General features: G+C 46.0%; 1 protein-coding gene across 4 annotated transcripts in view; it reads right to left on the reverse strand.

The window, feature by feature from the left end:
• Positions 1-1,178: 1,178 nt before the first annotated feature.
• Dctd (dCMP deaminase) overlaps positions 1,179-13,773 on the reverse strand; it is a 30,407-nt gene continuing 17,812 nt past the window's right edge. For 3 of the 4 annotated variants that reach the window (XM_028757671.1, XM_028757669.1, XM_028757670.1), the window contains exons 4-6: positions 5,431-5,547; positions 3,976-4,072; positions 1,179-2,488 (exon numbers count right to left, since the gene is read on the reverse strand). In XM_028757671.1, the coding sequence (XP_028613504.1) occupies positions 2,413-2,488; positions 3,976-4,072; positions 5,431-5,547 (290 nt within the window). In that variant the 3' untranslated portion in view covers positions 1,179-2,412. Of the gene's footprint in view, positions 2,489-3,975; positions 4,073-5,363; positions 5,548-13,773 lie in introns of all 4 variants that reach the window. The other variant, XR_003710069.1, reaches the window with a different exon arrangement.

Raw genomic sequence — 13,773 nt, forward strand, 5'->3', positions numbered from 1 at the left:
GAACCAGTTCAAAGCAGCCCTCTATTATCTGGAGCCTTGATATCCGCAGAATCCTCTGGACAGGACAATTCCGCTCCTCTTGGAGCGAAGGGAGAAACGATGACATAATTACCTACAATCCAGTCACCAGGAATCCAGGCTCAGCAAGGGTTCAGAGATGCATGCTCTTGCCCTTACATCCACGATATCAGCACCTCACAAACAACCGTGGCCTGTCACTATCTTCTCTCCAAAAGAGGAAAAAAAAAATGTGGTCTTTCACTACTCAACCCTACAAGCTGAGACCAAAATGTAACACAGTATCAAAATTAACTAACTGTACTAATGGCTGACTAGCCCCTAGTCCTATCTGCAAACACCGCACAAAGATTACCCTGTGCAAACGAGGCCTACAACTAACTTCTAATATGTAATAACAATTACAATCTTTGTCTCTTTTCTGAATTCTTTCTTCTATGTCACTACTTTTGTCCTACTTTGGAGCAAGTGGTTTGGAGAAAAGAAATAGAGGAGGAAAAAAAGAAAAAAAATGTCAGACCTCTCAGACCAATCAGAGAGACCTGTCATTCCTATGGACAAACTAGAACAGGCATGCAATCTGGGTGGCAACAGGGCTTTTTCCCCATCACTGAAATCTGGCCTCAAAGGAGCAGCACAGGACAGGGAAATGGCTCAGTTGGTAAAAACACTTGCTGCTCAAGGCTGAGTTCAATCCCTGAAACTCATCCAAAAGCCAGATGTAACAGAATACGTGAGTCTGCAGAACAGGGGCGAATGTAGGAGAAACGTCTCCTTCAGAGCAAGGTGGACAGAGAGAACTCACAGGAGAATCGCCTGCTTCATGACAGGGTGAAAGGAGAGAACAGCTAGGAAGTTGTACTCTGACCCCTACATGTGACCCCCCCCCCACACCAAACCCCAATTTTAAAAGACTACAATGAAAACCCCAACCCCCAATCCTGGAGAGAACAGGGTATTTATACTTCCTGTACTTTCTGAGCACAAACCTGTGTAATATACTTTTGGAGACAATACAGAAATAACACAAGCAGAACTGAGCATATATAATAATATAAAAATGAACACATTTTGGTGCTGGTAGAGTTTAATAAAATTTTAATAATACTGGCAAAGATCCAAATTACAAAAGAAAAAAAAATGCTCCAGAATGTAAAAAAAAAAAAAAAAACCTCAGAGACCAAATAAAAACCCATGAAAAAAACAAGCACCATAAAAATGGGAACAGTCTTTAAGATAAAGAAACTATTCTATCAAAGACATTGAGCTTGTTTGCTAGAAGTTACATGAAATTAAAAACAGTACACAGTGGGGCACCCCACAACGGGGCACTAGGAGGATGCTGCCTGTGTGGCTGAAGGCACAAATGAGGGGCATCCCAGCAGGTCTGGCATGGACCACCTCCAGGTACCCAGAGTTTCCCACAATCCTCTTATAGGACAGGAATTAATGTGCTCCCTGATTGTAGGGCACCCTTGGAAATGAACCACGCTGGTGTGTATAACAGGAGTGACATGTGTCCACACAGTAGGAGACACGGGATGGGGGACGTCCCACACCACCCATCCATACAGCTCCAGCTGTCACTGCTCAGTGCCTGGTCTAGGGGGAGTGATAAGCTGTCTCCTCTAGGAACTACTTATTCCTCGGATAAATTTTACAGTGCTATGTGGCCAACAAACCAAGGATAAGAAGCTGGAACGGCAGGGGTCCTCTACCCCCCAGGGGGATAGTGTGCTACTGTTCTTTGTGAGGCAGGAAAGTAGGAACTGAGGGGACAATGTACTGAGGGGATCATGTACCAGGACACGTGCCCTCTTCAACCAGGAGGGCACAGGTTGAGGTCACCTGTGACCAGGTGAGAGGTCCCCTGTAGCAGATAGGTTCACGCTAGCTTCGTTTGGTCCTATTTGTTTTTCCAAGGGCGTGATAGGGTATGCTTCATTTGGGCCAGATGTTCACATCAGTGTGCCTGCTCATCCCTGCTAAGAACGAGAAACAATTATTTGTATGTCCTTCTAGCCCGTGTGGCAGCAAGGAGCGGCTGTCGAAATTCATTGGATGACAGAGCTGACTCTCTCTGGTACAACCATCTTCATTCCAGGCAGACAGGCTCTGAGGAGGTGGAGAGACCTTCACTCCAGTTCCCGTGGACCGTCCCTCAGTTTCCAAACTACATCAACAGCTGAGACATGTAGATCCACTTGAAGGTAGGGAAGATTTAAAGTTTCATATTCTTTAGATGTCTGTGTGCTGTACTATTAAAAAGTTACGTGGGATTTCAAGATGAAAGGCTTGGGGAGCCCTTGTGTGTGGTGTGTGTGTGTGTGTGTGTGTGTGTGTGTGTGTGTGTGTGTGTTATCTTCTTCTGGGGCTTTAACAAGATGAAACTCATTAAGGCTTCTGACTCGGTTGGTTATTAATCGAATCAAAGTCAATGACAATCTTGCTGTACTTCGGTGTGAATTTTCTAAAGGTGAAAAACAAAATATGTAAAGGAATTGAATTATCCAATGAGTAGTTAGAGCAATTTGTTTATTTCAGCTTAAACTGTATTTCCAATGCAGAAGGAAAAAAAATGCCCTGGGATTCTCTTGGTATTTTATCTCTATAGGAGCCAATTAGAGCGCACCATACCGAGCAGAACACGGAGCAGAAGAGACCGAGACAAGAACGAGGCATGGGGCGGCCTGGCTTGTGCGTGCTTCAACTATCGGAGTTCATGAATTATCCGGGAGTCAAAGGATTCCTAACAAGTTAGCAGCACAACACGATACCCGATTATAGTTTCCACATCGTATTTATCTTATTTTCTAGGAAATTCCTGCAGCCAACTTGAGTTGCTCTAAAGCAAACACAGTAGATTTTCTCTTGCACCGGATACACAGAAAGACAACTCGCTGAAATGAGGGCAGATTTTCTAAAATCAAGTTCTACAAATGCATATAATGAGTTCTCTAAATCTCTGTCTTCAACATGTCTACAATAATGGAAGACACTTGGGGACTTTCTAAAACAAGGAAACAAAAGAACATGTCAAGCAGCATCCTCCATGGTCTCTGCTTCAGTTCCTGCCTGTTTTTCCCTTGACTTCCCGCTCTGGCTTCCACAATGTGAGACTGTACCCCAAAAGTCAAAGAAAGCCTTTCCTCTCCGAGTCAGTTTCAGTCAGTGTTTTATCAAAGAAACAGAAAGCAAACCAGGGCACACAAGGCACGATAATTCAGGACATGTATCACACAAAAATCCTGTTTCTAGCTGAGCATGGCGGGTGCCGTCATTGGGAAACTGAGGCAGGAGGCTACATAGCAAGCTCAGGGAAAGCCTGTTCATTCAGAGACCCTGTCTCAGAAAAACAAAAACAAAATATCTCCTGTCTCTAAGAGGACAAGGAAGGGGGTAAGTCGCCCACTGCACAAGTCTTGTCACTGCTGGCCAGAAACAAGTGACGATTTGCAAAGTTTCCCATTCTAAAAACGATCTCTGGCCACTCATCAAAGATGGCAAGGCTTGCGAGTAAAACATAATCTCTACTCTGCAAAGACAATCGTAGCAATCGGAAGGGCTTCTGCTCTTAATTCAAAATGTTGCTCAGAAAAGAATTCCTGGTGTCTCACCCTGGCGGGCTGCTTTTATCTTAAACTCTCCCTGCTAGAGTCCTTATGTATTCAAAATTCATAAAGGCTCAGCAGTGCCAGCCCAAAAGTGGTAAATTTTTAAATTTCTTGCTACTTGCATAATTAGTCTAAGCCACGGAAAGTCACTAATATTAAAATATAATCATTAAACAGGCTGTCTCCAGATACTTCTGGCATTACTCCGTACCTAAAATAATCTTCAGAGGCTTGTGCCATCACATTTCCAAAGACATTGCCCCGTGTGGGAGGCAAACCTCATGGGAGACGCTAAACTTCAGGCTGGGCTACATGCATTTCTACACCAGGTCCCCTGACCTACCTGAACGTAACCCCAGCCAATTTAAACAGGAGCCTGGCGGCCGTTGTCTCCTCACTGTCGTGGTATTTATCCGACATGAAAATAACCTCTTTTATACCTGAAAAGGTAACCGTGGGCGATAAGCACAGACAGAAACCGCAGAAGACAGGCAGAGAGACAGAGCCCCGTGCCTATGATTAATTACCCTTTTCCAATGAGCTTCAAGACAATGTCCAGTCACTAAAATACTCATCTGCGTTTTCCCAGGACAGCAGAGGGGACTGTATAAAGCCACCTTCCAGTCTTTATGGATTTTTTTTTTAAAATACAAATGCAAAAGGAAGACATGTCAAACAGTCAAGCCTTGATCCAATTAACAAGTTTTCTTTACTTCAGGTAAGGAAGTATTCTTTATTCACAAAGCAACTACTCAACTCAAGAGGCTAATGTGGGGAGCGGAGGGTGCTGGCTAATCCAGAGATCAGTAGCACTAAACCTACAAGAAAGGCTCCACCATCACTTTAGCGCAGCTCCATGAAGGGCGTATCTGCTGTATGATCTCTCTAGGTAGCAGGAGCCTGAGAACCAGGAATCTTATCCTGAAGCCCACTCTGTACTCCCTTCAGAAGGGATGAGCCGGCTGACCACATAGGTCACACACTACTCAGTGCGTGCCTGCCTCCGCTGTCAACCTCTCTACCTGTAACCAGCAAAGGAAGCACCCCAAAAGGACAGGTTAACGGCAGCAGCTGCACAGACGCCCATAGTGTTCTTAACGGTGCCTGTGGTCCACTAGCAGCCCACTTCTGATCCGACACCCAGGGGCTCGTGATAAACAGTCCCTTTAACCCATACATCTGGCTAAACAGGCTAAGTCTTTAAATCTCACACCGAGAGCTTTATGGAGATAAAGCACAGCTCATTCTTAGATGTGACAGTTCAAAAACAGGTGCCACAGACAGACTACAGCATGGTAGGTTACGGCAGCTGTAACATACAAAGAGAAGCTCAGAATCACGTTTGCGCTTCATGTTATTTATATGCAAAGATATGCTTAGATCCTCACGTATCTACCACGTATTAGATACAAATTAAAATTTGATATACAGACTCCCAGCTGACCTTGTTTCTGACAGAAGTTCACCCCCCTCCCTCCCCCTAATCTATGCACAATATGTCAGAGAACGGTAAATTGACGGTAATTATATTCAATGCCTGTGTTGTTTTTTTGGCAGCTTGCAGTTTTAAGAAGTGGCAAACTAAATTAAAAACACGCTAAGAATCACAGAGGATGCAATTAGTCCTGGAATACCTGGCACCACTCAAAAGCAAAACACGAGAAATATCTTGCAAAGTTGATAGTGCAATTAATTTAGACCTAAACAATCTCAATGTAAGATCACACACACCTGCACGGGAGCTGCAGCTCCGCAGGCTCCAATGCAGAGGTAACAAATGCGAAGGCCCGCCTCCTACCTGCCTGGATGATGAGTTTAGCACATTCGTTACACGGGAACAAGGCAACGTACATACTGCAGCCCTTCACGTCAGCCGAATTCTTGTTCATGATGGCGTTCAGCTCGGCGTGGCACACTGTGAAAGAGAAGAAGGGCTTGCTTGGGCTGTAGTTCATGAAAGGTTTACTACGTATTTCTGTCACCACCTTGGAGACAGCATAGAATAGACTCAATAAAAATAAATCGATCAGAAACAGCAACTACCAAACATGGGCCACGTGCTCTGTCTGGGTGGTGACTGCCAGGGAAGAGGAAACTGCTCCGACAGCTGGCCTTGGTTTGTTAGCACCTAGAGCAGCCAGGAAGGGCTGAGGTCAAGTACCTTCACCCACCCTAGGCGAAGCAATACCTCACTGCTCCACAAGACCCTGGGGTATTAAATTGCCCACATAAAATGGCTCATTTGTGTGTTGATCTGCACACACAGGGATATTCGGCATGGCTGTTACGAAGGCACCGGGCAAAGAACAAGAAGCGAAGCTGAGAGCTTCTATCTTCAGGGATCTTCTCCCCTCATCATATTCAGCCCACAAGAGAAAGACAAACAGTCGGCGGACAACCAGCTACTTCTCTATATTCAAAACATGCGCTTCCACTTAATGGTAACGCAGGGTCAAGTTCTCGAAACACAAATCCATCCCATCAGCGATTCCAGAGGATCGTGCAGGCATTGCTGCCCGAGTTCAAGGTCAAAGGAAGAGTCCTCCTTTCTCTCCCACACCTACCAAAGCTGACCTGGTTCCCAGTCCCTTTAGCTAGCTGCTGCTACTCCCCATCCACAGGAAGTGAAATAAAGAAAACATCAGGACAGAAATAGTTCTGAACCCTTCAGCCTGCCCCTCAGGCTTCCTACACTGCTGGCCCTTGTGTATCACTACAGAAGGCTTAGGTGTGTTATCTGCAACTCTCTTGCACACTCCTTAGAACAAGGACCCGGACATTTATCCCAGAGATTCCACTGTTCCGTAATGCAGAGTGATGGTCTAAGATTTTTAAGAGAATCTAGAGTGGGTTTGGCCTAACGCTGCTTGTATTCAAATGTCAATTTGGGTCACCAAAACTGCCTGTAGCCTCTGCATGTAGAACCTGTCCTCAGTTGGTTCTGATTAGTAAGTAAAAAATGTCAACTTCCAATAGCTGGGAAAGACAGAGGCAGGTTTTTGGAATTTCCCAGGATTGGGACTGGGAGAGAGGAAAAGGAGGAAGAGGAGGAAGAAGAGGAGGAGGAGGAGGAGGAGGAAGAGGAGGAAGGGGGGAAGAGAAAGAGGAGTTGGAGGAGGAAAGGGGGATGGATCCACCATGCCAGGAGAGACTCCATGCCTGAGAAGAGTGGAGGACAGGGAGGCAGAGTCACCATGTGAAGGAACCGGGAGAGCTCAGCCCAAGAGGGCTGCCCAAACTGGGTCCAGAGCAGCCAAGGTGAAGAGTTTAGTAACTAATAACTCAGGATTATTGGCAGAGCTGGATAAACCTTGCAGAGGTTAGGAAGTGGCCCAACTCTTGCGCTGTTTAAGGCATATCAAAAAAATCAAGGCTGGTGAGTGTCCTTCATTTGGGAACAAACCATTGAGGCAGGTAGCAAAACCGCTATCGGAATTTATATATATATATATATATAATTCTACAAATGGCTCTTATGTGTCTGGCAAGAACTCTCTTTTAAAAATTAACTGGAGATTCCCAAATGGAATACGCATGCCTTCCCATTAAAATTAAGAGGCAGGGAGAATGGGTTTCTCACAAGCCACGTGGTTCCTTCCCAGGCTGAGGAGACTCGGAACTGAGCTAGAAGTTTGTGCTAGTTTGACACATATGATTCGGGGGGGGGGGGGGGGCAAAGCTTAAGGCTAGGACACACCCAGGCCAACCCAGGGAGTGTGTCTTTCATCCAGGACAACAAACCATTGAGCAGGTAGCAAATCCGCCAGAGGGATTTATTAAATATTTAATTCAACAAGAATCCTAGGATGATTCAGGTGTGCAAACAAATTGGAAAGCCCTGCTTTATGGGATTCCCTGGGATCCCCAATATATACTAGGCACACAGATACTTAATATAAGCAACTGTAGAGTGAATCGAGTCTCTGGCCATGGTCCAAAACCGTATATAACTCCTAGCAAACAAATACGGGTCCCCTCAAGAACGTCTTCTTGCCTCCATCTCCAGCCAGCAGCTTCCACACACAACACTGTCGGCTGAAGGTAAGAACCATGCACATTCCAACCACGACATGCTCATGTAGTCAGGCACATTTACTGAGAATCTGTTCAGGGGATGAAGGACCAGCTTCCTGGTGTCGAATGGGATAGGGACGATCGGCACACTAGCCGGTCGGGGTTTTATCAGGAAGATATAGGCAAGCGGTCTCTCAGGAAATGTTGGTGCAGAGTTACATCTTCAAACTAGGAATCAATCCCATGTATCAAGCGTTCTCTGCCGTGAGTGAGAAGAAGCACTCGCTGGCAATCCATAGAGTTAAAGAAACGGATCTGTGATTCGTGAAATCACAGACCATCAGAGGGCATCAGCTGGCCAGACGGACTTGAGTTCTGTCCCCCAAGTCTCACTGCCAGGTGAGAAGAAGCCATGGGAAGACAAGGAGCAAGGAACGCTCAGAAAGGGTTGGAGTGGCCATGTGGCCACGTGGTCTTCAAGAGGTATCCACAGTCCCTTCTCCCCTGGTGACCAAGATGACAGTATGCTAGCATTAACACTGTTCAGAGTTAAAAACAATTAGCTGTAATTGTTTCCTTTATGTCCCCCTTGGGGGCAGAGCCTACCCCTCTAAGTTCTCTGTAGCTTCCCCCAGAGTCTAATGCCGTGCCAGGGACATAATGGTGTTAAGTATTTATTGGATAAATAAAGGAGAAAATGCAGATCCCAATTATTGATGGTAACGTTGGGAAAGTACAAAAGTTCTCTTCCATTCAGATATCAAAAAATCTCTTCGCTCAGATATCAGAAATGGGGCTTTCCCAATTAAGTCGTGTTCTGTGCTGGGGCCGGAGTTAACATTGGAACCATCTCTGATCTGTTACTACACAGCATTCTGGGGTCATAGCGACTACAGCTACCTTTGTCTAGTTTGGAACAAAGTTGATCATTAGAAATTGAGGCTCGTTAGTGAAAACCACCCTAAGCAACATCACCTCAGGTAACATCTGACACAGCAGGAAATGGGCGGTTTACAGAAATAGGACACAGGAGTTCTAAACAGCCGTCCTGTATCTCATCAAGTCACTGATAAGCAATTCGATCCTTCGGATGGTGAGAGTGAGGTCTGCTGGGTAACAGGAGCGGCTGTCAGACCTGCTCACAGCCCAGAAGCCTACACAGTCACAGTAACAGGACAACAGAAGAGACCACACAGGTGCTCCAGCCCAGTCCTGCACCCCCTTTAACTTCAGAAACCATAACACACTGTTCCCCTGAACACCCTCCCTACCGAGGCCTATCTAAATACTAGGATCCTGGGCACACATAAGCAGGTTCAGAGACTCCTCAACTCGGAGGTGTGGGGGGGGGGGACATGGACCCCCTGGGACCTTCCCATCTCAGTCCCACTCCCACAGTCCCTCTGTTCAGGGTCTCAAATCTGCTCCTGTGTCTTTTCAGCCTAACGTCTGACTCTCAGGTGGGGAAAAGAGGGTATCTCCACAGCCTCTGTATCACTGACACTCCTTTAAGCTTCTTACATCCGTGGGGCCCCCACGCTGTCGATGATGGTTTGAATGAAAATGGCCCTCATAAGCTCACAGGGATTGCACCGTTAAGAGATGTGGCTTTGTTGTTGGAGCCGGTGTGGCTTTGTGGGAGAAAGTGTGTCACCAGGGGTAAGCTTTGAGGTTTCAGAAGCTCAAGCCAGGCCCAATGTATCTCAGTCCCTTTCTGCTGCCTGATGACCTGGATGTAGAATTCTCAGCTACCGCTGTATCACCATATCTGCCTGCGTGCTGCCATGCTTCCCACCATGTGAATGGACTAAACCTCTGACCTGTAAGGTAGCCCCAATTAGATGTTTTTTTTTATATAAGAACTGCCAGGGTCATGGTACCTCTCTTCACAGCCATAAAACCCTAACTTAGGGAAGGACAACAGATCAAGGTGATAATCGTGCATCCGGTCTGCTCAGTGCACACCAGAGGGGAATGCTTGGGACTTATTTCTTAGCTATCTACACACATCACCAGCAGGGAACCCTCAAAGGGAACCCCCAACGCTGCTTCAAGCCATGACGCTTGCTCAGGATCACATGCCTGGCCTGGGCCTATCTTGTCCTGGCCTTGGAGATCTCTCCTCGAACCTTTCAAGTCTTCCTTAGAGCAGACAGAACGGAGAAGGGACCTTCGACAGGGGCCAGCACCAGTGCTTGAGGTACAGCTTACCTTTAGAAGGCCTATGAGCTTTCGATGGGGTGAGTGTTCTGTTTGCATGACTAATAGCAGCTCTGGGAAAGTGTATTTCCAACTTAATAAAATAAACACAGGCTGGCAGACAGTTCAGTTGACAGAGTGAGGGTGTGAGTTCAGATCCCCAGGACCCACATAAAAGCTGGACACAGTGGCACAGATCTGTAATCTCAAGGACAGTGGCAGAGGAGACAAGTGGATTTCTAGAAGCCCCCTGGACGGCTGGACTGGCCTATGCAGCTCAGGTGGAAGGTGTCTTCCTATCCGTAAATACCTGAGGCTGTCCTCTGACCTTCACACGAGCCATAACCCACACCTGTGAGCACACACACAGAGAAAGACAGACAGACAGACAGAGAGACAAATGCTAAAAGCAAATTCTAAAATATCCAGTACACAGTGCCTTCTGGCTCTCTCCTGCATTAGGCTGGAGCCCTCGCTCTCTCGGTGCTAAGTGGTGGCCTCCCTTAACTCCAGTCCCTTCTCCCTTACACCCGTACCTGGCCCTCATGCACGCAGCAGAGGTCAGACATGCCGCACATCAACTTTTTTCTCAAGAAGAAATCATTTCAATAACTGCTACTCTAATTTTAAAAATAGCTGTCTCATTGTAATGCAGATATAACCTCTGGTTTTCTTCTATCCAATTTTTTTGGGAGGGTTAGGGCATATTAATTATACAGAATAATAGGTTTCACTGTGCCCTTTTCATACATGCATAGAACATTCCTCAGTCATACCTAGTCCTCTATTACCTATTACCCTCCCTGGCCCTTCCCCTCTCCTCCACTCTACCCGGTCTGAGTCCTAGTCCCCCTTCCCCCACCCAGACAGTGTGTCCGTCTTTGGCTGTATCTCTCTCTCTCTCTCTCTCTCTCTCTCTCTCTCTCTCTCTCTCTCTCTCTCTCTCTGTTTCTCTCTCTCTGTGTCGTGCCCCCCCCCACTTGGTATTTTGGTTTTTCAAACACTGTCTTGCTATACAGCCCTAGCTGGACTGGCACTCACCACACAGCCTGAGCCCATCTTCAATCCTTTCTTCAGCCGGAGTCCTGGGATTACAGACATGCACTACCAAACCCAGCAAGTCACAAAATCAGTTAAATGAATTATAACCAGGATTTGCTTGCTTGCTTGGTGGTATGGGGATACCTAAAATCTGAAGCAAACCCCTCAGCCTACCTGGGTCTCAAAACCAACAATGACTGGTTTAGGCTGACAGTATCTCATGAGATTTTTAGAACCACACAAGAACAGGACAAAGAGCTTAAGACACACAATGCTTAGAAACTAGTCATAGGCAGTCCATGTTGTCAAAAAAGATGAATTTTCCCACTATTAATTAAACATCCATGTCTATGGCTAAGCAAAAAAAAACCAAACCAAAACAAAAAACTAAAAGACATCCCCAAATAATGCAAATGTCCGATAAGCACGCAGAGTGACACAAACCCTTTAATTATCCTCAACACTGTGTTAAAAGAATAACTGCTTAAAATACCAGATTAATGTGTATGAAGTACCACGACCAGCACAGTGCCTGTTTCAGGCGATTATAAAGCGATTCATACACTTTGGTCTTGTCTTTCTTTTCTTTCTTTCTTTCTTTTTTTTTTTTTTTATTACTAACTGTCAGAATTCAGAACCGCATTAACCTTGGCCCACTGTAAAGATTGTATAATTAGAAAACTGTATTTTTCAAATTCTCTCTCACTGGGGCTTGATTAATCCTCACTGTCTGATGTAGGCGGTTCTCAGGACAAATTTGACAAATTAACAGGATGTATTCCATCCTTGTTAGATTTAAGAGATTCCATTTTATAGCTCTGACTTCCATCTCATTCGATGTAAGACTCATACAACATCTATTTTAGACATCGGTAATATTACAGCTACTCAACAGAAAAGAGAAGAAAACAGAAAGAAAAAAACCATATTTGAATGATACTAAACAAATCCTAAGGGTTGCACAGACAACCTGGCATTGCTGTCACCCCAACGGTATTAGTCTCCTGCTGAGCCATGAGGAGAAACACTGAAGTTCCATAAAATCTGGATTGGGGGGGGGGGAATGATAGCCTGTTTCTAGTCCAGGAAAGGTCTCTCCGCTCTTGGATGACCTTGCAATTAATAACCAACATGAGATGGGGCACCCCAACTTAAAGCTGATTTACAGTTATTACTAACACAATATCCTGCCTGTTCTGATAACAACACTTTTTGTGATTATTCCCCAAATCAGAATCTAAGTGAGTTTACTCCTGGGTTACCAGGATGTCAGAATCACTAAGTCTAGGCACATCTCCAGGAGGACGGTCACCTCCGCCTCCACTCTCATTAATGTCCAGATACCCGACGGAAACGTCACGGAGAGGATAGGCACGCACACCTCTGAGATCCATTTAAGGAACAGCTTCGGTGTCTAGAACAAAAATGGAGTCTCAACTACTTATTTCCTAATTATTGAAAGATACCCTGACAAGGCCTCACATGTCACTGCCAGTCTTTCAAGTCCTTCTCCTCCAAGTCAATAATTAACAACGGCCTCGCCTCGGACCTACCACTACCCAAGACACTACCCGACCCCAAAGGTCCACTCTTTATGGCTACTCCTAAATCAGAAACCAGCATTTCTAGAATGAGCTCCCAAACAATGCCACTGCTAGAGAACACAGAGATCAATAGGGACGCCAGGAATGCTAATCACCACAGGGCACTTCCTCAAAGAAGAAACGAATACCTGTGTCCACCCAGAAGGCATGACCTTTGCCATCTGCAGTGAGACCCACCCAAATCCCCCAGACTCCCCCTCTCCAGACCTTTATCTTTAGCTTTGCCTCTGTTTCTCAGTCAACAGGGGAGACATGTCATATGTACTTGACAGCCTTCTGATCTCTGTGCTATCTCGGTCAGAGGCCACACTAGATTCTAGGCCATTGAGCTAGAGAAGCCATCTTCACAGTCACATCTATTCTGCCAATGAGTCTTGATACAGACAGACCCTAATCCTCCTGGGCATTGGGGACTGGATTACACCAGGCAACTTTTCTTAGGAACCATACCGACTTTAATATGCTTGCAATGAACCTCCTGGTGTGAGATTCCAGAAGTGTTTGACCCAGCACCAGTCCCGCTGATCTGAGTTCATTTTTACCTCACCAGAATCATTTCCTTGCCAGCTGTGACACTTGCAGGGATCCTCCACACACCTGAACTTGGTCTTCTCCTGGAGCAAGGGTTTATAGCTATAAAGCAGGCTGATTAATCAGCAGGGTTTCCCAAGAGTCTGAAGAATAGATGGGCAATAAGGAAGAAGATATAAGTAGGAAGCCAAGAGTTACGTCAGGCTGGGCAATGGTGGCGCATGCCTTTAATCCCAGCACTTGGGAGGCAGAGGCAGGTGGATTTCTGAGTTCGAGGCCAGCCTGGTCTACAGAGTGAGTTCCAGGACAGCCGGGGCTATACAGAGAAACCCTGTCTCGAAAAACAAAACAAAACAAAACAAAAAAAAAGAGTTACACCAGTTCTACGAGACAATTCCACCCAACAGGCCTCGCTGGGGGCCCACCTCACGGTCCTCTGTCCTTTGCAGCCTCTGTCCCAGCCCCTTTCCTTTCTGCCTCCTCAGTCCCTTCAGTCACAGATGAGATGTGATCCCTGGGTACTGGGCTGCAGCAGACTAGAAACTTATGGTTTCTTCCTGTTAGCCTCCTCAGTGCTGGGATTAAAGGCACGCCTCACCATGCCTAGCTCAGAAAGGAAACTTTAAAACTCTCAACTTTTCCCTGTATGCTTTGATAAACCCTGGCTCCAAATGCTATCTGATCCAATCAGGTCTGAACTTCATGCCATGGCTTCAGGAAGAAGTTGAATCCTGTCCCCAAGAGCTCAGAAC

Source organism: Grammomys surdaster, unplaced genomic scaffold (genome assembly GCF_004785775.1).
Source record: "Grammomys surdaster isolate TR1022 unplaced genomic scaffold, NIH_TR_1.0 126178, whole genome shotgun sequence".
Classification (NCBI taxonomy): domain Eukaryota; kingdom Metazoa; phylum Chordata; class Mammalia; order Rodentia; family Muridae; genus Grammomys; species Grammomys surdaster.